General features: G+C 42.0%; 1 protein-coding gene across 1 annotated transcript in view; it reads left to right on the top strand.

Moving 5' to 3' along the window:
• Positions 1 to 27,046, top strand: part of ACACA (acetyl-CoA carboxylase alpha) — a 181,818-nt gene that overhangs the window by 70,450 nt on the left and 84,322 nt on the right. The window contains exons 29-39 of the mRNA XM_077836628.1: positions 850 to 993; positions 2,068 to 2,164; positions 3,613 to 3,720; positions 7,114 to 7,170; positions 7,486 to 7,530; positions 14,109 to 14,150; positions 15,612 to 15,827; positions 16,279 to 16,434; positions 17,859 to 18,062; positions 20,890 to 21,045; positions 21,293 to 21,439. Of these exons, the coding sequence (XP_077692754.1) occupies positions 850 to 993; positions 2,068 to 2,164; positions 3,613 to 3,720; positions 7,114 to 7,170; positions 7,486 to 7,530; positions 14,109 to 14,150; positions 15,612 to 15,827; positions 16,279 to 16,434; positions 17,859 to 18,062; positions 20,890 to 21,045; positions 21,293 to 21,439 (1,372 nt within the window). The remainder of the gene's footprint in view (positions 1 to 849; positions 994 to 2,067; positions 2,165 to 3,612; positions 3,721 to 7,113; positions 7,171 to 7,485; positions 7,531 to 14,108; positions 14,151 to 15,611; positions 15,828 to 16,278; positions 16,435 to 17,858; positions 18,063 to 20,889; positions 21,046 to 21,292; positions 21,440 to 27,046) is intronic.

The raw sequence follows: 27,046 nt of genomic DNA, 5'->3' as shown, positions 1-27,046 counted from the left end.
AATCAAAGCGACAGGGTGGAAGTTGTGTTGAACTTAATGCAAAGAGGTTTTGTTGCTGAAGAATTGGTCAAATTAGAAAGAGGACCAGATTTATCATTGATTGAATTAAGTGGAAGGCACTGAAATAAGACTGTGTTTAGCATATGAAAGCAAGTGTGAGCATGTGTGAGACCCTGGGTCCCAATACTGCATTCTAGAGAAGTCACTATACCTTCTGTGGGAGCCTGAGATAGTGTAAGGTGGGATGGAAGTGCTTGTAAGCTTACCGAAAAGATTTGAAAAAGGGGATGGGGTTGGGAGTCTGATTACTGAAGCCAAGAGTATAGCAAGTGTCTAATTTAAAGGTGTTTGTTTTTTTTAAAAAAAAGATGTTTTTGATGGTGTTTGTAAAGATTTACTAAACCTTTCAAATGCCATAACCAAGAATTATTCTTGTGTTTATCTGTGAACGTTTCATCTGTAACACATAGCATAGTACAGGAGAAAAATGCCTTTGGCATCGCATAGTCATAATTCAGTTGTAAGCTCAATTCTTTTTCTCTTAAGAAATATTTTTTTAAAAGGGAATAATGATATTTCTTAACCCTTGGCTGCTGCTTCGTCTCAAGTGGGTCCAGGTAGAACACAGTTGTGTTACTAAGGGTACCATGTGCACGTTTTGGTGACTGGGTAAAGGTAGCAGAACAGGTTTACCACCCCAGTAGTGAAAGGGTTAATTTGACCGCAGTCTAGTTCTACTGAACTGTATACATTTCAGCATTTCAAACAATTACAAAACAAATAAAAAACCTTACCTTGTTCCCTCCTCATCCAATCCACTAATAAAGCTCTGCTTGAATTGCCATTTAGAATGTCCTTTTCCTCCAACCTCAATCATTACGGGATGGTCCATGTAGCAAGTGTGAGTGATGTGCTGCTGGACAACTCATTCACCCCACCGTGCCAGCGGATGGGCGGAATGGTCTCCTTCCGGACTTTTGAAGAGTTTGTCAGGTAAGGATATGGGTACTGATTTCTCTGTGTGTGCGTTTGCCAGGATAGTTTTGGGGGCGGTTAAATGGGATCGGTCATAGTCTTTATCTGTTTTTAGTATGACACTCGAAGCTTTCATAGAAGTTCCAAGATTGCCAAGTGTTTGGGTTCCCCACCCCTAGTTGTCTGGCTGGAATAACTGGAAGTTCCAAAATACTACAAGAACTGATTGCCTCTGACCAAAATTTTGCATTTTTGCAGAGTCAAGGTTCCCATAAGCATCTGAACTTTTAAATGCTTATTGGAATTGAGCCCTTCTTCCCAACATTGGGTGTATGTCTTTGTGCACGCACATATGTCTGGTCTTAAACCTTCTGGACTTAGCAAAAGATTGGAAAGCCCCCACAAGCAGAGCCTATGAATTTTCCACAACACTCACCCCAACACCCATCAGAAATCTTACATCTGCATGCTCCCCATGACGGGGGTGGAAGAATCATAGTCTCTTCTTGTGGGGGCGTTGCACCACCATTTCATCTGTGCAGTCAGGATGTTTTGGCCCCCATGTATTATGAAACAAACAAAGAAAAAGCCCAGATTCTGAGCCAAGAGCAGAAGAAGCCACCTGTGACGTGATGAGTGAAATGTCAGGAGAAATGAAACAGAACACTAGAATAAACCGCACAAGAGATGATACATCTTTTGATTAAATGCATTCAGTATCTATCTCTTGATGTATACTGATGCATTACCCCAGGGAGAGGGGCAATTACATTGGGCTGTCAGGGCTCTCATCTCAGGCTTTCCTCTGTAACCTCAAGAATGATGATATGGACACTAGCAGCTTATATATTAAAAAATATAGCTAGCTCGCTTGCTTGCTTTCTTTGAAGTTTAAACCAAGTCCACCTCCTGATTTTTAGCTCTCGTACTGGACAATGTTTCCATTTAGTCAGCTCTGAAGTCTGCAGAGGGGAGGAATGACTTTTTCTCCACCCCATGAAGATGGTATTGGTAGGGTGACTGAGTGTGCTTTTGGTGCCGTTGGGTTGTGAGTAGTTTATTTATGACTAGCATTTCTTCGACGTGTTTCAGAATCTTTGATGAAGTGATGGGTTGCTTCTGTGACTCGCCTCCCCAAAGCCCAACCTTTCCTGAAGCTGGCCACACTTCCTTGTATGATGAGGATAAGGTACGGTATTTCCTTCTTCCCAGGTTCCTTGCATGTTACAGGGATAGAAAGTGCGTTTTTCCATGGTGATTGCACACTCTGGACTAAACCTGTTTTGCTGACTTCGGTGGAAGTTTTGTTCACGTTGGTGGGAGTAGGAGTAGTATCTAGTTTGTTTTTCTGCTGTAGGGGGTTCAGAACAACTTGAATCATTGGGCTTTTTCCCTCGTCCATTCTAACCATGGGGCAGATTTTTTTTCTTGGTTACGTCAGAGTAAATCCAGAATCACTTCTTTAAAGTCAGTGGAGTGACTCTGGATTTACAGTGGTGTGACAGAGCATTTGGCCCCATGGCAGTGGAACCTGACCTTGTACGGGTATAGGAAGGTTAAGTCAGAGTATTTGAACCCTTTCTTGTGGTCTGACCTTCATTAGTATTCTGCTTCACCCCCATTTAGGACACCACTGTGGCATTTAGTTTTTCATATCCTGTTCTCTTCCCTCTGTTCCGCTTTCTGTGCGGACTCTGGGGAGGAAAGGTGAGAGGAGTCCCCGGGTTTTCAAACTGGCGTAGAGAAAGGGTTCAGAGGAAACAGCTGGTTGGTAATGGTTAGTGATGCAAGAGGCACTCTCCTTAGAGGGACAGGCAGCTGCTCCACAGTACCTGTAGCAGACTGGAAGCTCTGATATGGAGCATATCATTACAAGGGTTGGTTTCAAATCAGTCCATTGTTCCTGATGTCTGTTTGTAGGGTAGATAATATGGGACAAGGATTTATCTCCGCCATAACTACTTCCTTACATGCTCTTTCCTCCCCCCACACCCGTGCCGTCCACACCTAACCAAGTATAGTTTTCTGTTGATCAGTATCCAGTTTGTGAGAGTTTAATTGCAAGTTCTTGAATATTAAGTGTGTTACTTTTCATGGCTCGGTTTTAGCTGAGCTACCATAATATCCTATTGCACTGTAGCCATGAAGACATGCTGCTTCGTTTCCATGCAGTGAACTTTGCTCCCCTTTTTAATTTTATGGCCTCCCTTGGTGCTAAAATTCTCCATATGTCCTACAAAGACACTGTAGTAATGCTACATACATACAAAGGACCTTATTCTGCATTCCTTGTGCCCCCAAAATCCATTTGAAACCAGTGTTATCTGCCAAAGCAGTTTAGTGTGCATCAGCCTTGAGGAGAACTTCAAAATGAAGCTCCAGCCTGCTGTGGGTGGACATTTAAATATCCCATAGTAGTGTTTGTAAGGGCAGGGGTTTCCATAGTTTTTCTAGATTAAGAATTCCCCTTCCTGTACTTTGGTTCAGCATGCCAGCCTCTTCCCCAGAGCTAGCTGCATTTATTGGTGGTGTATATGTACTTGGGGATCCCCTCAGATAGAGAGGTTATATAAATATAACGTTCCTCTTCTTGTTGTTAATAATTTATTTATTAGGCTTGCTTTCTTTAAATTACAGAGTGCCCGAGAGGAGCCCATTCACATACTGAACATTGCCATTAAGACCGACTGTGACATTGATGATGATGGGTTGGCGGCCATGTTCAGGGACTTCACACAAAGCAAGGTGAATAGCAGTTTAGAGTGAACCTACTCGCCAGTATTATTGTGACCCACTAGGGGAGACATTTTCCCTTGGGAAGAAGTCTGCATTTCCCAGGTATCTTGCAAAATAAATATATAAACAGAACAGTTAAATCCTTAATTTATCTAATCTAAAACAGTATTATTTCTCTAATTGGATGTAGCTACAGTTTCCTGGAGTCTCTGGGGAAGGAACTGAACAACAGAGCACCCTTTGTGTTGCCTTATGGTGTATCCTAATCCATCAGCTAAAGAGTCTTGCATTTACCCAACAAAAACCAAAAAGAAACTTATAGTTTTAAATGAGTCAGGTGAAGTGTTGATATTTATCTGGGATCTGAAGGAGCAAGATACAATGACAGTTATTTGACGCAGTTCAGGTTGACATAGGGAAGGACAGTGTAACAGAAATGTCTGAGATGACCTCAAATAAATGGTGCATGTGTCATGACATTCTAAATCTTATCGAAATCTGTAGCTTTTGTTGGCATAATATCTACATCTCCATTGTTTGTTTCTTTGGCACTACCTGATCAGTAAATTTGGCTTCTCCCTTCCGAGAGCAGGGGGTGCCCTTTAACTTTTAGCGAGGAACCAGATTCTACACTTGTGGTCACTCCTGAGCTAACATTAGTTAGCAGCTGCATCTCTGTATTCTGCCCTTTCTCTCTAGAGTGGACCTTAGCTTCCCCTTTGCCCGACCTGGAAAACCCCTCTCCTGTCTTCCCAGGTGAATATCCCATCATGCATGGAGATCCTGCTAAATCCATGATGCACTGAAGTGGCCTTGGGAGGGATTGTGAGGAGTGCAATCTCTAACTCCTGCTCCCTACTGGGAGATGGCAAAGGGGCTGCAAAAATAAGTCAGGTGTTTCCTGTGAGATGTATAATGTGTGTTTCAGAGTAGCAGCCATATTAGTCTGTATTCGCAAAAGGAAAAGGAGGACTTGTGGCACCTTAAAGACTAACACATTTATTTGAGCATAATGTGTGTGTGATTTTTGAGGTTATAGCAGTGTTAGAGCCATTAGGTATGATCGAACACTCTTCTACTGTGCACAATACAACTGTCCTGTCCATACAGAAAGACTAGTGAACTGGAAGCTTATAAGAAACCCTGTGCTTGTCCAGTCCAATTCAGAATTTAACTGTCTCTTTTAAAAAGTAAAGCGAAACTAGTTTTGTTTTTCATTTGCATGATTGTGCTCCAGGCGTTTTATGGAAGGAAAAAAGAAAAGAAATTAAAAAAAAAAAAAACACATTAAACTATCATATAGGTTGATCCAAATTGTCCAAATAATCTTCCAGTCCCAGCATGTTGTGTGTGGTTTTTTTTAATAGAAATTAGGATCATATACTTGTAAATGACTTGTGGAGGAGATTGAGGCAGTCAGTTTAAATGGAGTTTCTCCAGGTACTGTTGCCTAATCGCTCGGTAATAGCTGTGGACTTGCTGTGAGACCTACATTATTACAATGTAATCAGAATCCTGTTGCTATGCTGTTATTGTCTGCCACTTGTGGAATTTTAAAAGCAATAACAATTTTTGCTTTGTAAATCATGGCATTATTAAAGTTATTTTCTTCCTTTGCCAGGAATGTAGTCCCTGATGCTCGTTTTCGAAGGGCTTAACCTTAGTAAAACATTTCAGTCCAAGCCAGAAGGGGTGGGTTTGTTCTTGGCCATGCTGAGGCTTTCTTTCCCTTTTCATTCTCCTTTTTTGTTTTTAAATTCGAAAAAGAGGGTGGGGAGAGAAAGTAGAAACAGGACAAAAATGACAGAGAGATCTAAACTTGTTTAAAAGGGACAGTGGGCATAAACATCATGGGAAGCATTCATCTGCAGCGTGGCTCCATTCAGCTCAGTAAAGTTACACTAAGGATAGATTTGGGCCAGTCTATTTTTTTTAAAAAAAGCCTTTATTTTCTGCTCCTGCCATACTGAATCCTTTGTCTTCTGTTCCTTGTTATGTCGTCTTATCTTTTTCCATGTAACCCTGTATGGCCCCAATTCAGGAAACCATCCCTTTTCAGGACAGCACTTACTTCAATGGGGCTTTAAGCATGTACTTATCAGACTTCAAGCACGTGCTTAAGTGATTTCCTGAATCAGGAGCCAGTAAAAGAAATGCCCTCCCATGCACCAAGCTTCCTCATTCTCCTTGCTTCCTCAGAAACTGAAGTCTGTTGGCTGCCTTCCTCTGCTGTTTGTCCATTGTCTAGCACAATGGGTCCATGACCTCTAGATACTACCCCGATACAAATAATTAATAATATGTGTGTCCCCACCACTGCCTATGCCAACATTATAAAATATGAACACTTTAGATATGTTAAAATATTTCCAAGCCCAGGAGCCTAAACAATCCAAACAGGATGATTTTGTGTCTTTCTCTTCTTCCCACTCACAATGGAATCTTATACCATCTAAATTAAGGCCCCATCCTTCAAACCCGAGTAGTCTTTCCTGAGGTGAATCACTCCACTGATTATTTGCATGAGTAAGTGCTACCCTTCTGAGCAAGGGTTCATAGGCCTGGACCTGTCGCAGCCGAAGCCTTTAGGGCAGGGTACTGTTGTTTTTTGTTTGTTTGTTTATCATAGCACCTTGGAGCCCCAGCCACGGACCAGGAACCCATAGTGCTAGGTGCTGTACGAACCCAAAACAAAGCCAGCACTTTTGGGCTGTCTCAAAGAGCTTACTATGTTTTTTTATATCTGAACATGCCATGCAAGTTCATGGCACTGTATTTAATCATGAATACTCATGCCACTTTAGATTGTTGTAATGTGGTTTTCCTCACCAATGCAGAAAGTTTCCCCTACCTCCTGAGACCGGTGTTGTAGGTTAATTCCTCTGGATTTGCAAGCTCAGTTTTAACCTTGGCCAAGAAGACTGCTTGAACCCCATATTATTATGATTATTTTTATTACCATAAAGTCTAGGACCCCAAGTCATGGACCAGAACCCCACTGTGCTAGGTGCTGTACAAACACTGAACAAAAAGATGGTCCCTTCCCCCAAAAAGTTTATGATCTAAGTAACCCCTCTGCTGGTAAGAGTATTTCCTGAACAATTAATTCCCTGCTGAGATAGATAAGAAGTTTCCCAGATGGTGCCAAATGTGGTTGTTATATGGATTCTTCTCCACTCAGAAGGGACTGAGACTATTGCATTTGCTCACAGGTGCTGCTAAGCAACCATCTGATAAGAACTTTCAGTCACCACCAAGCTGGGCTGGATTGTGAGTCTGCAGTTTAGAGGCAGAAAGCTTTCTCACCCATTACCAGTCCTTAGAAGATGTCATCCAGATTTGAGTCTTATGTTTCTTTTCTGTTAAACCAGTTCTCCTGTTTGCTGTCCTTCCCTTTTACAGAAATCAGTCCTGATTGATCATGGGATTCGAAGGCTGACGTTCCTTGTAGCACAAAAGGTATTTTGACATCTCCCCTGATGCCCGGAAGCTTTTTATTTGTAGTTCATAATGAAATTATAATCTTAATATTTTTCAGATTAAAAATTGCATTTACTAGCGTTTTAGTTCTGCTTTTTGTTGCCTTCATTCTCTAAAACTGAGACTGTTTCAGTGAATTCGCTTAAGAAAATTAATTGACAATTACAAAAAAAAAAATCTGTGTGTCACTTGTAATCTTGTCTTAATTTATTTTTGATTTTAGTACTAATTACTAGCTTTCTTCTGCTCTTCCTCTCCCTCCCCCTCCCCGTCTTTCTCTGTTTCATTTGTAAGGATTTCAGGAAACAGGTCAACTATGAGGTGGATCAAAGATTTCATGTAAGTAAAAAGAAAAAAAAATCAAGATAATTTTGCCTTCAACTCCTCTTTTCAGTTCATGGAAATAAAGTGATTCTAGTCATTATGAATGAGTAAGGAGAAGAAGATTTGACTCTTTAGTGAGCTATTTAAATCCAACCCCATGGTCCTGACTGATTAGTTGGCATGTGCTCAATGCTTAGGCACGTGACTAACTTTACATAGGTACTTAGGCATGTGACTAACTTTAAGCACGTGAGTAATTCTATTGACTTCAGGGGGGCTACTCTCATGCTTATTATACTTAGTAATTTATACACCTGGCTGAATATGCACCCATATAATCTAGGTTGGCCTTAGTTATTCTAATGTTCTTTTACAACATAAAAATATTATATATATTATTCAAGGGTCTCCCAGCTCCTTACCAGCTCTACAGATAAACCCAGAAAGGGACCAGTAAAATGACTTGCCAAAGTTCACACAATGACAGAGCCATTTGTAGAACTCTGGATTGTCAGCACCCAGTCTGCTGCTGAAACCACTAGGCAGCTCTCCCTTCCGCCGTGCTTCAACTTCAGCGACGGCTAGTTTGATTCCTGCTCTCAAGAGGACTATGTGGGGCACAAGCCAGCTTTTCTTTCCCTCTTGTGTATCCACTCAACCCCTCCTGAAATTAATGGGAGTACTGAGTGTGCAAGAAACGCAGTCAGATGCATAGAGCCCAATATGGGAAATACATTCCAATATCAGCAATAATAGTTGTTCAGCAAGCTTCCTGTTATTTTCACGATAAGCTTGGGTAGCTTCACTTGGGAATTATAGCTGTGTATTGAATAGAATGTACACCACACAAACAATGAAGGAGGCTGAATTATAATCCAGAGGTAGTATGTTGTCAGACGCGAAGCTGAAGGCCAGGTACGATCAATATTGTAAGATGTTAATACACCATGAATCACACACTAAAGTGTCTCATTGTAGCTATTTTTAAAAATACATTTTTATATATGCCAATTTAATAACAGTGGCTAATAAATTCCCCTTGGGTATCTGCTTGCAGCACTCACACTATTCAGAAATTTTCTACTTTGCCAGTTGGATCATTCAGTTTCTGCTACCAACTTTATTTTAATGAGGTGAGCCTTTGTGGGCTATGCTAGCGAAATGCTTCACAGACCCTCTGCTTTTTCCTTTAGAAATATCTAGTACTAGGAATATTTTCCTTATCCCTGAGTTAGCATCATTGGTTCTTCTCTACAGAGTAATAGGGGAGTTTATCTTCCAGGCTAAAGAAGCAAAAGCTTTCCAAAATGCTTTAGGAAATGCTGCAAACTGAATTACTTCCCCCAGTTTATTGATGGCAGAAACCTATCTTATGACAGTATATACAGATGTATGTCAGTCAGTGACTTTAGACAGGAAACTGGAATCGTAGGAGAAGTGTGGGGTGTTTGAGCATAGAACCTCAGGCTTTAGAAAGAAGAATCAGGAGTTTAGAGAATAAAATTGATACTTGGGGGGATGGAATATGAGAGGCTGTGAATGAATGCTGTGGCTTGCTGGTGGGGATCAGAAAGCTGGGGAAGAATAGAAGAGTCCTTCAAGAACTTGGAGAGCTGGGATGCGGGTTAAGAGAGGGGCACTGGATTTGGCATTTTCATCCATTATTCTGGATTAACAAATCATTCTAATGATCATTCCTCAACTGTGATAGTTATGGGAATTGGACACTGCCTCAGCAATGCCTCTTTTATGTGAGGGGCTCTGTTTTTTTAAATGTGCACCCAGATCCTAGGGCAAATCCTCAGCTGGTGTAAATGGTCATAGTGCCAGAGGAGGGTCTGCCTCTTTGCGTTTGGTGTGTAAGGGCCCAGTCCAACTCCCATTAAGTCAATGGCAAAATTTACACTGACTTCAGCTGGAATTGGATTGGACCCACAATCAGCCCCTAGACATGCAAGTATTATTTTATATGACTAAATCCTATCCTTTCAAAGTACGTGTGTGCGCGTGCGCTGGTCTCTCTTAAACGTACTAGAATTCACTGATTTATTGCTAGAGCCAGTGAATTTAAATATAGTTTAAAAGCTGTAGCTTCTGATGAATTTTAATTTCCCCCAAAAGCTTTAAACAAAGGGCAGCTTCTATTAAAACAAAACCAAACAACCCCTAAAGAGTCAGCTACAGAAGAAAGCAATATTTATTATCTGTCTAAGGCCACTAGTTCCCGGCACGTACAACTAGTAAAAGTTCAGCCAGTTTGTGAGTTATCAGCTTAAATGGGCAGGAGTGTGGGCAGTGAATGGAAAGATGTGTGCATTGAGAGACACCTTCAGACAGTGCTTCACCCTTACATTGTGCACCTCTGAATGGGTGAATGCATTCTTGTTATCTAGGTTTCAGTTAATAAATATTGTAATTAGAGTTACAGGCATGTCACTGTTTTCTTTTTTCCCTATTCCAAGGTAAAATGACAGCTGAATGCCAACTTTTACTTAGTCCCAGGGCTTGATACAAGCAGGAAGGCAGGGTAAGACTTTGGTAAAATGCCAGAGAAAGGCAGGGAAAGGTACCAGTCGCACTCTAGTTATAGTGCTGAGAGTTGAGAGGTTTGCTAATCGTCAAAGGACATTTAGCCCTTATTGTGTGGTCGCATGTATGCCTGCCCTGTAGTTACTGTTTGTGTGAAAAGACTTCTGAAGACCAGTCTCTTGATAATCTCATCTCTTGATAATCAACAGTGATGCATGCAGCCCGCCTCTTCCAATGTATGGAATCCCCGCGCTTTCCCAAATGCATTACACAGTATTCTCTATGAGCGGGTGGGAGCTATGCAGTTTGGGCTGAGTACAACACTGTGGGCTATATAATAGCATATAGAAGAGAGACACACGGAGAGCAGGGCATTGTGAAGAGATCTAATGGAGTCTAAGACAGGGGTTCTCAACCTTTTTCCTTTCTGAGGCCCCTGCAACATGCTGTCAAAACTCCCTGGCCCAGCTGTGCGACAACAGCTCTTTCTCTGCATATAAAAGCCAGGGCCTGCATATGGGGGTAGTAAACAAGGCAATTGCCCTGGGCCCCACACCACAGGGGGCATTGCGAAGCTAAGTTGCTCAGGCTTTGACTTCAGCCTCAGGTGCTGGGGTTCAGTGACCCACGCTGCAGTCCCATGTGGTGGGGCTTCGGCTTTCTGGCCTGGGTTCTAGCGAGTCGAATGCTGGACATGCTTGGCGGACCCCCTGAAACCTGCTTGTGGTCCCCTAGGGGGCCCCGGACCCCTGGTTGAGAACCACTGGTCTAAGGAACCCAGCCCTGCTAAGCATTAGTGAAGTATTTGGAAAATATTTGAGTTCTTATCTAAACAGATCCTGGGAACCTTTTGAGGTTTGCCCCTCACTGGTTCTGAATGAGTCCTGTGAACACTATCCCACACTCTTACCTCTATGTAACGAGTGGAAGGTGAACAGGCAAAGACACCATTGCAGCCTCTTCCATGCTAGTGGAAACAAGCCCTTCTCGCGCGCTGTCTCTCATGAACATTGACTCAGCTTTATTTGCAAGGTTATATTTGATTGAATGCAGCCGTACTGCCCCAGGGCTATGATCTTGCAAGCTAAGCAGAATCCAGTTTGGTCAGTATTTAGATGGGTGACTTACAGTGAAAACCCATTCTAGTGTAGCAAGTGTCATCTGTGATTTCAACCACTGTTGTGCCATTGTTTGAATAAGTCAGAAATCCAATGTCCTGATTATCTCTGATCTTTAAAAATCTCATAGCCTTTTTTGAAGAACGGAGTCTTGTTAACATAACTGTCAGTTTCACCTGTCTGAATTCCTTGGTAGTTAAAATCAGACATGGTCGGATTCACACTCTGTTCTGATCTGCTGTGTAGCGCTGTGAGTTATTAAAAGCCTGCCACTGTCCAACCTAGAGGAGGCAGCAGAGCTTGTGATCAGTTTGAAAAGTTTGCAGAGTTTGGGCTCTTTTTGTATGAGAGATGCTGCATAAATGTCTGTCTTCATTATTGTCTCCTATTCTGTTTAGTTTGTTACTGGACCAACTATCAACTTACCCAGGGCTTGGCTTGGGGTTGTTTTTGTTTTAATTACAGTCTATATAATTAGTTCCCAGCATGTTGAGGTAATAGAGAGTTGCTCCAGCAAGCTTCCAATTTCCTCATCTCATTAGGTTTTTAACGCGATTATTAGTATAATAATCAGCTATGATGATTTCTGTTTGTAGCTTTTTGCATTCTCTGATTTGCAGGGTGTCTTGATTGGCTAATTTAGGCAAATTATTTTGATTGTCTTGATGATGGTTGGTTGATTAGAACACAGCAGGGGTATAATTCCTCTTCCTAGGAAACGGAGCACTCTTTTGGTTTTTGGTACCAGAGCACTGAGGATTTTCGTGTGTGTGCACATTTAATTATTATATTTGCCCACAACACTAGTCAAATGTCTCGAAAGCAATTACATTAGTGATAGAATGAGCATGGATGATGTTAGGAGAAATTGGCAGCATGCAGAGGGGGCAGGTGGGAGGGATTTGGGAGGATATTGAGGCAATGTGGAAGTCTCAACTCTGTTTCCTTATATGCTGTATTAGGAGATTGCTGAACCTCCTGGGTACAAGTAGTAGTGTCCATAATCCCAAGGACAGGATTCTTCATGGTAAAACTTCTGTAGCGCTAGAGGCGACTACTATGGAAGAGCCAAATGCAAATTACTGGGCTCAGTACAGGAGTAATTGGATGAAATTCTATGCCCTGTGTCATGCAGGCAGACAGACTTGATGATCTAATGGTCCTTTCTGGCCTCAAAATCTATGAATCCATTGCCCATCTCTCCTGATTGAACTTCGTCTCTCCCTGTCATTGTGCTGTAGTTGTTGAACTGAGGCAGCATGACGTTGTTTTTCTTTCCTCTTGATATCTAAAATGTGCTTGTGATTCGAAGAATCAGGGTGGGACTCCATATTTATTCTCTCTGTGCCTCCAGGTCAAATTTCATCATTTTTTGGAGTCAAAAAGCCCATTTTTGTAATTATGCAGCTCTACAGGCTTCACCTGGGGTCAGGGCAGGCTGCCACTGACATCACTGTTAGTAATGGAGAGCTTGAAGCTGTTCTCACTTACATTGGTTCAAAGCATACTCTGAAGTCAATGGAATTATGACCGTATAAAACCAGTTTAAGTGACTGCAAAATCTGGCCCAAACTCTTCTTATTTCTTGTCCAGAATGGAGTCAACTCACTCTTCTGTAGCGGCACTGGCTTTGCAGTGTGAACAGTATTAAAAACTAAAAACCAGCCCTTGCTTTTATCAGTAAAGTGAGCATGTGTCTTGGAAGACTTATAGGATTCAATCCAGCAAAGCACGTAAACGTGCTTAACTTTTAGCATGTACGTAATCCCATTGAAGTGAGTGGGATTACTCGTGCTTATAGTTAAGCACATGCTTAAGGACTTCACTGGGTTGGCGCTGTAGGGAGTAGATATGAGGATGCCATCTTTACGTAGTCTTTTTCCAATTATAACTGTGTTTTAAAGAGCAATACAGAAAGTCTTTCTCATTAGCACTTCCAATGTCTATCATTTCATTTTACAGCATGTCCTCAATTCTCAGAACATGGTGGAACCACCAAAACCTATTAATAATACAAAAATGAATTCCGCATGGGAAAGAGTCAACAGCAAGCACTTTAATGAAGGATGATAACCAAAATTATGATCATTGTAGTGAATTGAAAGCTAAAGTAAAAGCAAAACTTCAAACAGCACAAACTGTGGTAATGGTTACTTATTTGAGCATTTCAAATGTGTGAGCAGTTCTATTCAAAGCCCTAGCTTATTAGGAGCCAAAAGTTGTGCTGTATGGTGTTAGAAAGGTAATTTTTTCTAGATTTGCAATAAGGCCTAGGACTTGACCTATGACCTTGGTACAGATTATCTCCATACATGTAACAGAGGAGCAAATAAACATATAGTATATCTTGTAGACTTTCTAGGCTCTGAGGTTAAAGTCAATTATTAGAACTCATGAATTTCTCAAAATTCATTAAAACTATTCCTTGGGTGGGGAACTGCATGAGCAGTGTTAGGAATATGAGGAATTCTCTGGGGAAGGGACTGTATTTTTTGTTCTGTGTTTGTGCAGCAGCCTGGCACAATAGAGTTGTGGTCTGTGACTTGGACTCCTAGGCACTACTGCAATAGTAATAATAAATAATGAGAGAAACCAGCAAGACTTCTTCTGTCTCCACCCCCATCCCCTCCTGGCTAGCTAGAATCTGTTTTAAGACCCAATATTAGACAAAAATATCAAGAACCATCTACTGCAATAGTAAAATAAACTACATTGATTTATCGTGCCCCTACAACCACTTCAATAGGATTTTTATCTTCCCACCATCCTTATTTACAAAATAAAAATGTAATGCAACGCTAGCTCTTGCCGTGGTAGATTGTAATGGCAGTGATTTCACCCTGCTTCACTGCCACACCGAGTCCCTTCTCTCAATAGCCCATAGGCTGAACAGATGGTGTGCAATGCTTTTGAAGGACTGATATCATCATTTTTATTTCCAAACAGAGGGAATTCCCTAAATTTTTCACATTCCGTGCCAGGGATAAGGTAAGTTGTACAGTTATCAATGCTTTTCTCTCTCTCCATTTTAAACAGATATTTTTTCCCTTCTCCTACAACCATTCCAAACCTCTCTAAAAGAGGAGAGTGTCCATCTTTTCAAAACCTCATTGGGCAATTCTGAACATACTCCTCCCCCATTTATCCAGGCACTCACTATGTTGACAGCTGAGGCCAATGGGAGTTATTGGGTCCTTAGTCATTTTGAAATCAGATCACTTATTTAGGTGTCTAACTATGAATTTAGAAGCCTAACTTTAGGCTCCTGTTTTTGAAAATCTTAGCCATAGTGATGCAAAATTACTAAAATGACTCCACTGATAAATTTCATGTCATCCCACTGATTGCACTTGCCTGCACATTCCATGACATGCTGTCTAGTCCAAGGCAGTGCTTGTTCTGAGAACCATAGCTGTAGAAACAGAGTATGCTTCAGGGAAGGCGGCAACTTGGGGTGTTGTCGATAGAAGGATCTTCCCCTTTTCCAAAAAGAAGGCATCTTACCCAAAGTGGAAAGCATGAGAATTGCTGTGCTTTGGTTTTTGTTCTACTCTCAACGTGCAGACAGTTTCAATACGCACCTCTTAACACTAATGGCTCTGGTGCATCAGACCTAAAGTTGTATGGCAGCTTCATTGAATTTTTAGCTTTCTAATTAATTAAATATGAAAAATCATAATAGGAACAGTGCGGTGTACCCGTTGTTATTTATTTCTGTATTGACCTTTATTTATTTTACACTATCCTCAAATTTTCTGTTTTCGACATGCCCAAGATGTTTGTGGTGGTAACAAAGGGTTGATGCTGGAGGTTTGCACAGCTAGGTAGGGTCGGCTGGAGCATTTGGCATCTCTGAAGATGGGAGGCAGTTTGCAATTGTGGGATATCAATATTAGTTGAATGTTTCTGCTAAAATGATCAGGAGTGAAACAGTTCACCATGTTGACACTTGAGGTTTCAGAATTGGATCATTGAAATGAATGGGGCAGTTCACACCCTAAAGAATTGTTGTTTCAAGCCATCTGCAGACTCAGGAAGACACTGCTGCATCAGTTACACTCATTTCAAGATTTGCTTTGCAATCCTGAGGGCTAGAAACATGTTTTTTAATAAAAAACAAAACAAACACAAACATCCCCTGGGTCAGTCTCCCTCCTCTCCTCCCCCCCCCCCCCAAAAAAAAACAAAACAAAACAAAAAAACCCAACCCCAACAACAACAAAAAAACTGAGTCTGGAGTACAATTTTGCAGTTAGGGATAGAATCTGTTGTAAATTCTATCACTGTAGAATGACAGAATACACGGGACCCTGCTATTATGACTGGCAACGCTAGCCATCACTAGTGTCTCAGGTCAGTAGATTTTTATACAGTTCTCTCCATCTTACCAGATCAAGCTTCTTACCTGACTTTTCCCTTTTTATTCCCTTTGTGCTCTTCTCTTTCCAGTTTGAAGAAGATAGGATCTACCGTCATCTGGAGCCAGCTCTGGCTTTCCAGTTAGAGCTGAACCGAATGCGAAACTTTGATCTCACCGCCATTCCATGTGCCAACCACAAAATGCACCTGTACCTGGGAGCAGCTAAAGTTGAAGTGGGCACTGAGGTGACAGACTACAGGTTCTTCGTGAGGGCTATTATAAGGCATTCAGACCTGGTTACCAAGGTAGGTTTCCTGGTGTGGGAGGTCTATTTCCAAGGTTGTATGTGAAAAATATGTCAGAAGTTCGTGTGTGTGTAAACTCTAAACTCACTGCCTTCTACTGGATGGCATATTACAGCTTCTGACTCATGTCTGATAGCACCTAACATTTCAAGTGTCCAGGTTCAGACTGTAGGTGGAGTGTCAAATCCATAGTAACTCCACTGGAGTTACTCCAGATTTATGCTGGTGTAACGGAGAGCACAGTTTGACCAGATATCTGAACCAGGCACCATCATCAATGTCTTTGGAAGGAAGACTCGGGTATGCTGGAGAGTTGTACAGCGCACTGAAATGGATTTCACCTTTTTTCTGTGTCAGATTCTGCTATGGTCTTTTGCAGCCTAATGAACCTGTGTTTGGGGCTGAGGGAAGGCTAGCGGAAAGTAAATAACCTTTTGGCAATCTCCTGTAGGAGGCCTCCTTTGAGTATCTGCAGAATGAAGGGGAACGCTTGCTTTTGGAAGCCATGGATGAGCTGGAGGTGGCCTTTAATAACACCAATGTGCGCACTGACTGCAACCACATCTTCTTAAACTTTGTGCCTACTGTCATCATGGATCCGTCTAAGGTACATGTCCTCCACTTCTCAGCTGCCTGTTACTCCTTGGATGAATCTCACTGGAATGGAGTGTTCTGTAGGTCTTAAGTTAGAGTACCAGCCATCAAAGATTGTGTAATATACAAATTCCACCTGCTGTTTCGTAGGGAAAGCAGAGGAAATCTGTATTCTACACTGAAAGTGGTAATGGTGTGTGTGTGGGGGTCATATTAGGTATTCTAATATTCTGGAGTAATTTTTCTTTTCTGTTGGAAGCCGTGTAAAAATTGAGACTCTGGGAAGAGCCAATAGTGAATATCGCTCCCAAGGAATATGAGATTGAATAACACTTAGGGGAATAATGGCATTGATTAGCCTAGACGGCGGGGACAGGTTTACAAGCCCTTTAATTAAAGTGGTCATAGGCACTTGCCCTAGTTTCCCAGAGGCACTACAGGTCTCATTTTCAGAGGTGCTGAACATCACGGTGCCCAGGGACTTCAGCAGGAATGGAAATGTTCAGTAGTCTCCTAATCAGCCCGTGAGTTTGCAGCACTGACTGCCCCCGAACAGCCTTGGAAAAGAGGATTTTGGAGAGAATATTAGAAACTGCTTACAAATTGCCTTACTTTAATATGCGCTATTTACCAACAGGAATATATTATAAAGTTTAATAAAACAGCCCAGGAACAAGCTCAGAGTGGTAATTGCTTTGTTGATTTAAGGCACTGTACTGTACGTGCAATGAAACATGGTTATTGTGCATATAAATGTGACTTAACTGTTTACCACTCTGAGTGCTTTCGTGCATCTCATAATTCTCAGCTATGAGAAATGTTTGCAGTAGGTGAGAGAAGAAAATTCAATCGAGGGGGCGCAGTGGGCCCACTGCACTGTGATATTGCTAGTGCGTAAAAGACTAACCTTTAGGCTCTCTGCCGTTCCCAAATTTTATTGGTTTATGTATTTTTAAAACACGGTTGTAAAGTGAGTTGGTGAAACATTAAGCTCCTGCGTCACCAGTGGTACATAACCAGGGATTCCCAAATTGTGGTGTCTCTCGTTTTGATCCAGAGGGAGACTGGAAGCATGGTAAAATGACGCTCACCGCCTGCTTAGGGACTTTAGTGCTCTTGCTGAGTGGAAGCATCATTCCAGCCTCAGAAGGAGCTATCAGCGGGTGTAAGGTCTGTACTGCATTCTTGCTGCTCCTGCAGTATAGAGTATAAATGGAGGGGAGAGGAAAGAAAGGAAAGTGGTGGCAATTGAAGAGGTGGGCGGGAAGCCTTATTAGCCCACACTTAGGTTATCCTGAAATTCTGAATGCTGGCCTCAGGGAAATGAGCCATTCCCCATGTGTGGGTAGGGTCCAGCGTAGTAAGGAGGAATAATAAAGGGGTGGATATATCCACAGCAGAATGGCGGTGCAAACTCACTGTTCTCTGTGTACTAAGATTGAAGAGTCTGTGCGGAGCATGGTGATGCGCTATGGAAGCCGCCTTTGGAAGCTCCGCGTCCTCCAAGCAGAGCTGAAAATTAACATTCGTTTGACGCCAACTGGAAAGGCAATTCCCATCCGTCTCTTCCTGACCAACGAATCTGGCTATTACTTGGACATCAGCTTGTACAAGGAGGTGACGGACTCCAGGACAGCACAGGTACAGCTCGTGCAGGCCTGGAAGCGAGTACTACAGAATGTGGTCTTTGGGAGGGTTTTTGTTTGTTGATTCGTAAGCCTGATCCAAATACCGAAGTGATTTATTATTGTTTCAGTAAATAAAGAATTGTGATTCTAGAGAGAGGTAACATAGCTTTGTAATGACTCATCAAATAGGCACGTGAGTGTGTAAAACACATAACTGTGTCATGCGGCGGTATGTAGTCTAGCCATTTGCATACAACTTGCTTTGTTCATGTAAACACCTCTTTTCCCTTATGGAAAAGTCCTTTGGAATTAGAAAATATCATCTTTGTATACACTATTGGAACTATCCTGTAGAATTTAATAGAAAATTATATCCCTGCTGTACGCTTATGCAGGATGGTTCAAGAAATCCATAGAAAGGATCTCGTTCTCTTCTGTAGGAACAATGAATAACTCCTAGGGGCCCATGTGAAATTTCTGGAGAACCTTACTGTAGTCATATTTATTAAACTGGATAGGACTTTAACATGAGGGTTGTGTATGTACTAATCTTTGTTTGTGTATGGCTTACTCGTATTCTACTAAGGCACTTAACTGTTTATTAAAATGTGGATCTTGGAAATGAAAAATATTAAAATATAGAAATAAGTTTATATTCTGACTGCAGTAACATCTCTGCCATGTAGCAGTAGCAACAGAATAAATCCTTTGGACAGTGTTTGTGTCGAATACAATGTGCTGAGTCACCATTTTTCCTTTTTCTAAATCTTTCCTGCAAGCTGCTTGGCCATGCAGTCTCTCCTGGTCTAGAGATCCTAGTATAGATAATGTTTACATATTTTTGAATGGACCAGGGAAAAGAAAAAGACATTGTTAATCTGCAGTGGCTCAGCTTAAAATTTAAGTTTTGTTAGCCATTTGCCAATGTGACATTTCCTTTTGCGTTCTGTTTCTGGTGAGATGGTCAGAAAAATATCCCCATAAGGCATGGATTTTCTTTTTTAAAATGTTACGTTGGGGGGAAGGGAGGAGAATCTTTTTGTAATTTTCACAATATTTGATGGTTTTTTTCAGAGTAAATTTAAATGTTTCAATCAAAACATTCTAGGGACAAGGGATGGTTTTAATTAACTTTCACAATAAATTTAAGGCAGATCTGTTCTTGTAAAACTAAGATGGCATCATGAGATGTTAATGTTTTTGGTAAATGTTTGTTTGTTCTTAACTTTTTTTTTTTAATCTTTATCTAACAGAATTCTTTTAGATTTCGCCCTTGTATGGTTCTAAAGAGATTAAACTTAGATAGTGAATCCCTGGCTCCCCTTTTTCAGCCCAAGTAGGAACTCTGGTTTAAGCCAAGATCACACCCAAACAAGTTTCCCTGTTTTGTTATAGCATTAGTGGCTTTGGCATCCCAAGAGGTTTGTTGGAAGAGTTCAGGATCCATTGCTGCATACAAGCAAGTGCACCTGGTGCTTGGATGCTATGATGACTGTAGTAGTGTGGAAACCTAGATCGATAATTTACCTTTGGCTTCTCTGGTGAAGTCAGGAGTGGAACCAGGTCTCCTGTTCCCCAGTCCTGTGCTCTACCCGCTAGAAACACTACTTCCTGAATGGCCCAATCCAACTCCCCGTGAATCAACTAAAAGTCTCTCACTGACTCCAGTGGGAGTCGGATTGAGCCCCAAATACAGTAAAAGCCTCTTGATTACTGCACGACGGTAGGCACTTGTTTTTCTGATTAAATAGCTCTCCTGCCAAAGAAGCTATTTTTAAAAGACAAAACAACCCGTAAAGACTTAAGAATGATGTAAAATATTATATTGACAAAAACCACAAAAATCAATACTATTTACTGAATTCCATCTCTGTTTCAAAACTCTCTCCCCACCGCCCCCACCCCACCCCCCCTTCTTCTTTTAATCTTTATCCAGCAACATCTGTATAAAGGAACTGGAGCTTGGAATATCAAATTTTATGATAATTCTGTTAAGAACAGCTTAATCATTTGGCTTCAGCCAAATGCGTCCCTATTAAGCAGGGCTTAGTCTAATGTTGTCCCAGTTAAGCAGCACTCCTTGCAGCTCAATATCATTAGTTGAAATGGATTTTCGTTTGGGATTTCCAATGGATCAATTCCTTTGGTGATGCCCCATCATAGTGGGCCCTCCCTATTTAAGTGAGTCCTGACTGAGTGGACTGTAAAGCACCATGAAGTATGGCAGCTGAAAACTCATGTCACTGCTCTGGGAGAATATTTTAAATGTGTAATATCAAAACTTCAAGCCAAATGACATATGGCAAGTCTTGAACTAGCTTCCACGATCAATCAGCAGAGATATGAATGGTGTTTAGCTACTGTACTTACACTGTACTGTATTTATGCTATTCAGCGACATAAATAATAGCGATTCTCTCACTGCTGTCATGGGATATTCTCATACTCAGTCCACAGAGTCACGCTGTCAAAGGAGATGCTGGTGAATGCGAAATCACCAAAGTTATGGATGGTCAGTCTTCTCTGCATGCCGATTTATGGCCATGTACTCTTTCCTACCAGTGTGATATTGTTGTAATAAGTCAGTGATGTACAGAGTTGTACAGTAAAGGCCCAGCCCTGCCTGAATAGGGTGGTAGTGGGTGTTGGAACAGGTCACTGTGAGATGTGTGGGCATTGCCATCTTTTGAGGGAACACAAGCAAGTCCATTCAAACTAGCATACCCTGTTGAAGTGTATTCAATAAAGTATGGATTCTGATGGGGACATCTCCCCTGAGCTAATCTGGTTGTTGGATCTCAGGTTGCCTTTCTTTACGCTGGTCATGTTTTCTGCTGCAGATTATGTTCCAGGCGTACGGCGATAAACAGGGACCACTTCATGGCATGCTGATCAACACCCCATATGTGACAAAAGACCTGCTCCAGTCCAAGAGATTCCAGGCACAGTCTTTAGGGACGACGTATATCTATGACATCCCTGAGATGTTCCGGCAGGTAAATCTTCCTTGGCAGGTCTCATGGGTGTGTTTCTAGAGTTTTGTACCAGCAAAGGTTGCCCTCGTTGCTCATCCAAGGAGCCTAGCAGCTGGAGCCGTGAAACTCCATGCTGGAGCCATGAAGTTGACAAGAAAGCCACGTAGCTAGAGTTCCTGCACATCGCTGACAGAAGGGTAGTGTGGACATCAGCCACCACAGTGATTAGAGTCAGTCTTAACAAAAACTTCTCTCTTCATCCTTACAGTCTCTGATTAAACTCTGGGATTCTATGAGTGAATATGCATTGCTGCCAACGCTGCCGTTGCCTTCTGATATGCTAACGTATACTGAACTAGTATTGGATGATCAAGGTCAGCTGGTGCATATGAACAGGCTGCCAGGAGGAAATGAGGCAAGTTACTTTCTAAAACTACTCCCCCCCCCCCCCCCCCTTCTCATCAGGAATACCTTGTGGTTATAGACTGGATTTGAAAATGTACCAATCCAGGCTCAAAAGCTACTTGTGCTTCTTTCAGGGGGGGAATCTTTCTCTTGAAAATGAGAGATTTTTTTTCTCTCATTGACAATGAATACCTTCCATACAATCAGAACTTTAACCTCCATAGGAAGTTATGGTTTAGTTTCAAATTTGTGCTAAAGCTATATTTTTCCCTTCATAATCAAAAGGGGCACAGTTCAAGTATTTCTGGTAGCTAGAGTTTATATTTTAAAATTTTTTGTACAAAGCTAAATAGATATGTTTTTGTTCACTTAAAAAAAAAAAAAAAGAGGGAGAACTAATTTTATATATCTTCTATTTAAACATTCCCCTGCAGTGTTTGGGTAATAAACTGGCCAAGTGTGTGCAACATCGCCCTCTAGTGACTGGTCCTCTAGAGAACAGGAGTGTACTACTGCTACTAGCCTAATGGAGTTACTCTTAGGTCAAATCTGTGCTGAGATGTTGGAAGTCCAGACTCCTCTCATGACCTGCTGCTGGTGGTGGTGGTGACTTTTGCAACCCAGAGATTGCAGGGTTGTGCTAACCGGAAAGTGCAATTAACTAGTACAAGCATGAAACTGACCAGTTCATTTTCATTGTCCAAATTAAGTGAAGTGCGAAAAGTAAATATATATCTTCAGTTTTCTAATTTTAAACAATCTAAGATGGTAGTTGCATTCATTTTTTTTATATGATTGTTAAACTAACAGTATCCCTTTAACCAGATATGTAAACTTAAGACTGGCAAGAGTCTCGTTCCTATATCAAAACCATTGGGAGGAGATAGTAGGTTATTCCAACAAGGAAACAAAGAAGTTCAACAGAGGTTTGCAGCAATGTTTACTGCATCTCTCTTTATAAGCCCTTTGTCAGGAAAAGGCTTTGAATCTGAATTTTTGAGTCAAACCCAGTCAATAAATGAAGATGTAAGGAGGTTTTTTCCGCTGCTGCTGGGCATACAGGAAGACTGGTTTCACTAATGTAATTAAAACCCCAAATGAGATTTTTTTTTTTTTGGTTAATTTTGTGTTTTGGGTTTTTTTATTTTTTTTTTTGCCCAGAAGTCCACGGCCACAGTGCTGTGCGGAGCCTCTTGCCATGATCTTTCTCTTTCTGTCCGCATTTCTCTCTGTTCTCGTTCTGTGTTTGAGTGGGTGGAGACTGGGGGAATAGCGAAGTCCCTGAGGGACAGAGCTCTGTTCTTGCTGAAATTACAAGCATAGAGCTGCCTGGGCATGAACATGTAGTGTTTACTCTGCCAGTATGAATACAAATAGTCTTATTATACGAGATTCTGTACCCAAAGACCAAAAAAAAATTAGTAGTTTTTTTAACCCTTGAAAGACTTAGTTGTGCCTTGTGTGGAAACAAGTGACATAGCAGCACGGAGAGTCCTGCGGTTGCTATACAAATAATGCCCTGGTTAAAACTCATCTGTATGATGCTTTTACGCTATACGTTGAGTTGTTTGAAAATAAGGCAAGAATTCAGTCAACCCGGAGACGGTATTTGGAGCGTTTGTCCCCACCTTTTGCTGTCCAGATGCTTTGAAGATGATTGAGAATGGAAGTATGTGGCCACATTCTGAGACGCGTCTCGGTGACTCCATTGAGTTTGCACGAGGGAGTAGCCCAGTCCAGAATCTTCCGGTGCATGCTCTCTGTCTCAATTGAAGCAGAGAGAGAGACTGAAGACTCCATTTCTCTCCTTTCCCAGAGAGGTTTGTGGCTAATGCTCTGGGCAGCTTGTAAACTATGTCAGCCAAGCCAGTTCTCTAACAGATTAGTTACAGTAGGACAATGTACAGTGAAAATGAGGTTTGAGGCGTTGGTATCTTATTCTGTTACTAGCAGCCAAGGGGACGCAATAGGGCACCTTCACTGGAGAAGTGGCCAATCTAAGGAAGGGGTTTCAGCAGTCAAAAGTCTGAAGGACAGGTGACACTCAAGTGATGACAAGCTGTCGAACAGATGCATTCCTCTGTGCTGCATTCACTGTATCAGGGAGAGCTGACTTTAGGCTTTTACGGTTTAATTTGTTTTAGCTGAGGAAACAGATTTGTCACAAGCCTGCACTCAAGCTCCTCACACCCAGGAAGATGGCAAGTGGGAGGGGAGGAGGGACAGTTGAGGTTTGATTCTTCAGCTTCATCTCTGGAATGGAAAAGGCAACCTGGATAAAACCAAGCTGACAGGCGTGTTTAAAAAGGAGAGGCAGTAAATAGATCCATGCTGCTTTTCTCACAAATAAGAGAAGTCCCACAGATGCTGCACAGAAATTATGCAGACTGTTACCTACCAGGAACAAAGGGTCCTTGCTGTCACCCACCTTTGTGGGAGAAGCTTGTGGTTCTGGTTTTAGGTAGGCATTGTCCAGGAGACACAGAAGAGAGGAAAATACAACATTTTTAACTGGTTCTGCTCCTTGTTTCAGACACATTTGAGAATTAGCCATCTTTTCACCAAATACATTTCTTTTGTTCTCCAAACTTGTCTGAACGCATGTGAGAGGATACATTAACATAAACGCACTCTCCTTTAAAATGATAAAGTTGATAAGACTTGTTGCATAGTGAATCGTGAATGGAAGGCAATGTGGCTAAAGGAGCGAGCACCACGTGGAAGTTAGACCTCTTAGGTCCTTGTCATTGGGCCCTTATTGTCTGGGTCTCACTTTCTTCGCTGGTAAAATAGGATAGTACTGCCGTAGCTCAGGGTATTGTGAGGATTAATTAGTTTAAAATTTGTAAAAACAAAAAAATCACAAACCTTAGACGCTGTGATTACTGTATCAGTGCTAGGTGTTACATTGCCGTGCCACGCAAGCAGAGGATGTCATTGAAGCGAGGTGATATGCTATCATGGTGAAGGCGGATGCTTTTTTTCCCTTCTGTTAACTTGGGGGCAAAGTCTGAGTTGAATTTAAAAGTTGGTTGAAATGAGTAAAAGTGGAGGGAGGATGAGGAGTACTATTAGGGCCTGACATAAATTTCAATTTTTATTTTCCTTCTCGAACCCCAGAAAATGTCTAAATAAGGCTGCGAAGGTAAATTTTCCTCAGCCCCACAGCTTTATAAAACAGCTTTATTTGTTTCTGCGTGATTGGTGATGGGAAAGAGTCTTTCTTCTCAAGTTAGTCAGTTTGCAACCAAGCCATGTTGGCAATGACTGAAAGTCACAACCATTGGATAGCTGGTTTGGGAGACATTTGGTGGTCTCAGTCCAGATCTCAGTGGATAGATAACCACATCACAAAAATCTCCACCACGTTTGACAGTAATTCTCTCCCTTGCTGGCAGACTCAACAAAAAGGTCAAGGACTTAATGGACTATGAGATGGAGCTCAGCACTCATTCCTAGAGTTGTTCCTGCTGGCCTGGGGATGAGATGTCTTGGTGTAGGGTAGTGTGGGGGAGGTTGCATTGCTGCTGGCCGGGCTGTACCTGTTCTCTGGCTACACAGAAACTGTTAATCTCCGGAGCTTTCAAGACAGTGGTGCCTTTCTGAAGTCATTTTTCCATTCAGACATCCAGACAAAGTTCTGAGTGGTGTCCACTGACTCTTTGAATGACTTCTTGGAGAAGTGGACTTTGTTTTCTTCTCAGTGTCCCTTTCTCTGGATTCCTCATTTTGACCCTGTGACCTGCACCCCCATCTCTATTTGTTCATTTTTGTCCCCAATAATCAGTTAAGTTCAGGGTTCTGTGGCCCCTCCTAAACCTGAGAGGTGTGTGCCTTTTGTTCTGCTAGGCTCCACCCACCCTCCCAGGATTTAAATAGACTGGCACTAAATTCACAACAGCATAAAATTCAAAACTCTTTTGGAGCTAATTTGCTAATACAGGTTTGTTAATGGCAGAAAATGTGTATGTAGGAGAGCCGAAGAAGGTCTAGCACATGGAGAATAAAGTCATAGCAGCCAGCAATAATTCCACCATATTGCCTGGCAAGTTGGAGCTAAGACTGTGACAGTCTATGGGACAAAAGTCACAAATGGGAACATGTCAAAAACTAAGTGCTAGTTAGGTGGATGCTCAGGATGCCTCAGAATCAGGCCCTAACATGGATAGACACATGGCACTGAAATTTGTAAGTTTAAATAAAAACATTGCATGATTGAAAAGAAAAATATTGCGTTGCAAAAATTTACAAACAAAAATCTCTCAGCTAGTGAAGGTTTTAAGTTCAGACAGTTGATAAGTTTGTTTACATTCCACCACAAGTTTTTTAAACTAACTCCTGCTAGTTTGTATCTTCACTTAAAAAAAAAAAAAAAAAAAAGTCTGGACTGTTCAAAGTTCAGTCCAGCAAGGTGCTGAAGAGTTTCTGCAGAGGGTGTTCTGGGGGTCGGGGGTGTCCCTTTGGCAGCAGCGGGGGCTGGAGGTGCTCCGAACCATGCACGCTTGGAATACAGATTGATGTGGTTTTATGGAGAACTTTGCATGTTTATATGTGGGTGTATGGCTGACCATTGCTCTCTTACAGACTGTCTACCCTAGAAGTTTAACTGCCACGGCTGAAACTGTAACACGAATCTCTAATATGATTCGATAAGTATGTTGTCCTGTTAGAAGGTGGATGACCCTAGCAGTGCCAGACAATGGTGTGTTAGCACAGGGAGATTTTTTTACAGGATTTTCGAAAGGATCCAGCGGCTTCCATTGAGAGAACATTTAAAAATGTGTCTTTCATTGAGTAGCTCTTCTTAAAGTCTGGCCTATAGTTTAGAGTTGATAGTCTTAACTGGGGAGTTATATCAGTCACCTCCTTCCAGTCTCATCAAGGAGTCCTATATTGAGTCTAAAGACCGGAGCTGACAGCCGGAGCCACGCTGCCTCCAAGTGGGGGAGAGGGGGGAGAAGGAGATGCTCGAGCCTTGGCTGCCTCACAGAGAGAGATTGGAGGATGGGGGAAAGAGCCCTAGCCTGGATGGCGGGGCTCTAGCTGTCAACCCCGGAGTGGCAGGGCTCTGGCTGTCCGCCTCCCAGGTGTGCATGGCCCTTCTGCATGTGCCCCAGCCACCCAGGGCTGACAGCCAGAGCTTCTCTTCCTCCCCCGCCCCCCCCAAAAAAAAAAAAAGCGCACAGCTCGCGTGCCCCCTTCCCCAATTCCCACACCTCCCTGGGGAGGCCTTCTCCTTCCCTTAGATCAGCAGTTCTCAAACTATCCAAAAAATTATATGAAATCCCACCATTAAAAAGGTGATTGTTTTTGTGGGCCATCAGGTCACTCTTCATGCTGTTAAGAGGTTTCACTGCTCATTTTTAAACAGGGGCATGCTTCTGTTTCACTAAAGCATTTTATAAACTTTTACCCAAATTCACCACCGCCCTCAGTCAGTGGAGTTGTGCCCCCTTATGACAGCAGTGAATTTGGCTCTCCAAGACAAGGAGATAATGGATCTAACTGGGACACCCCTGGTGCTGCCCCACCCCCAGTTCTCCAGCCAGATCACATGGAAATGTACATGGAAGACAATGTCATTTTTCCCTCTTGACACTAGGTGTCACAGTTTTTC

Source organism: Eretmochelys imbricata, chromosome 17 (genome assembly GCF_965152235.1).
Source record: "Eretmochelys imbricata isolate rEreImb1 chromosome 17, rEreImb1.hap1, whole genome shotgun sequence".
Classification (NCBI taxonomy): domain Eukaryota; kingdom Metazoa; phylum Chordata; order Testudines; family Cheloniidae; genus Eretmochelys; species Eretmochelys imbricata.
This window is presented reverse-complemented; position numbering and strand designations above follow the sequence as displayed.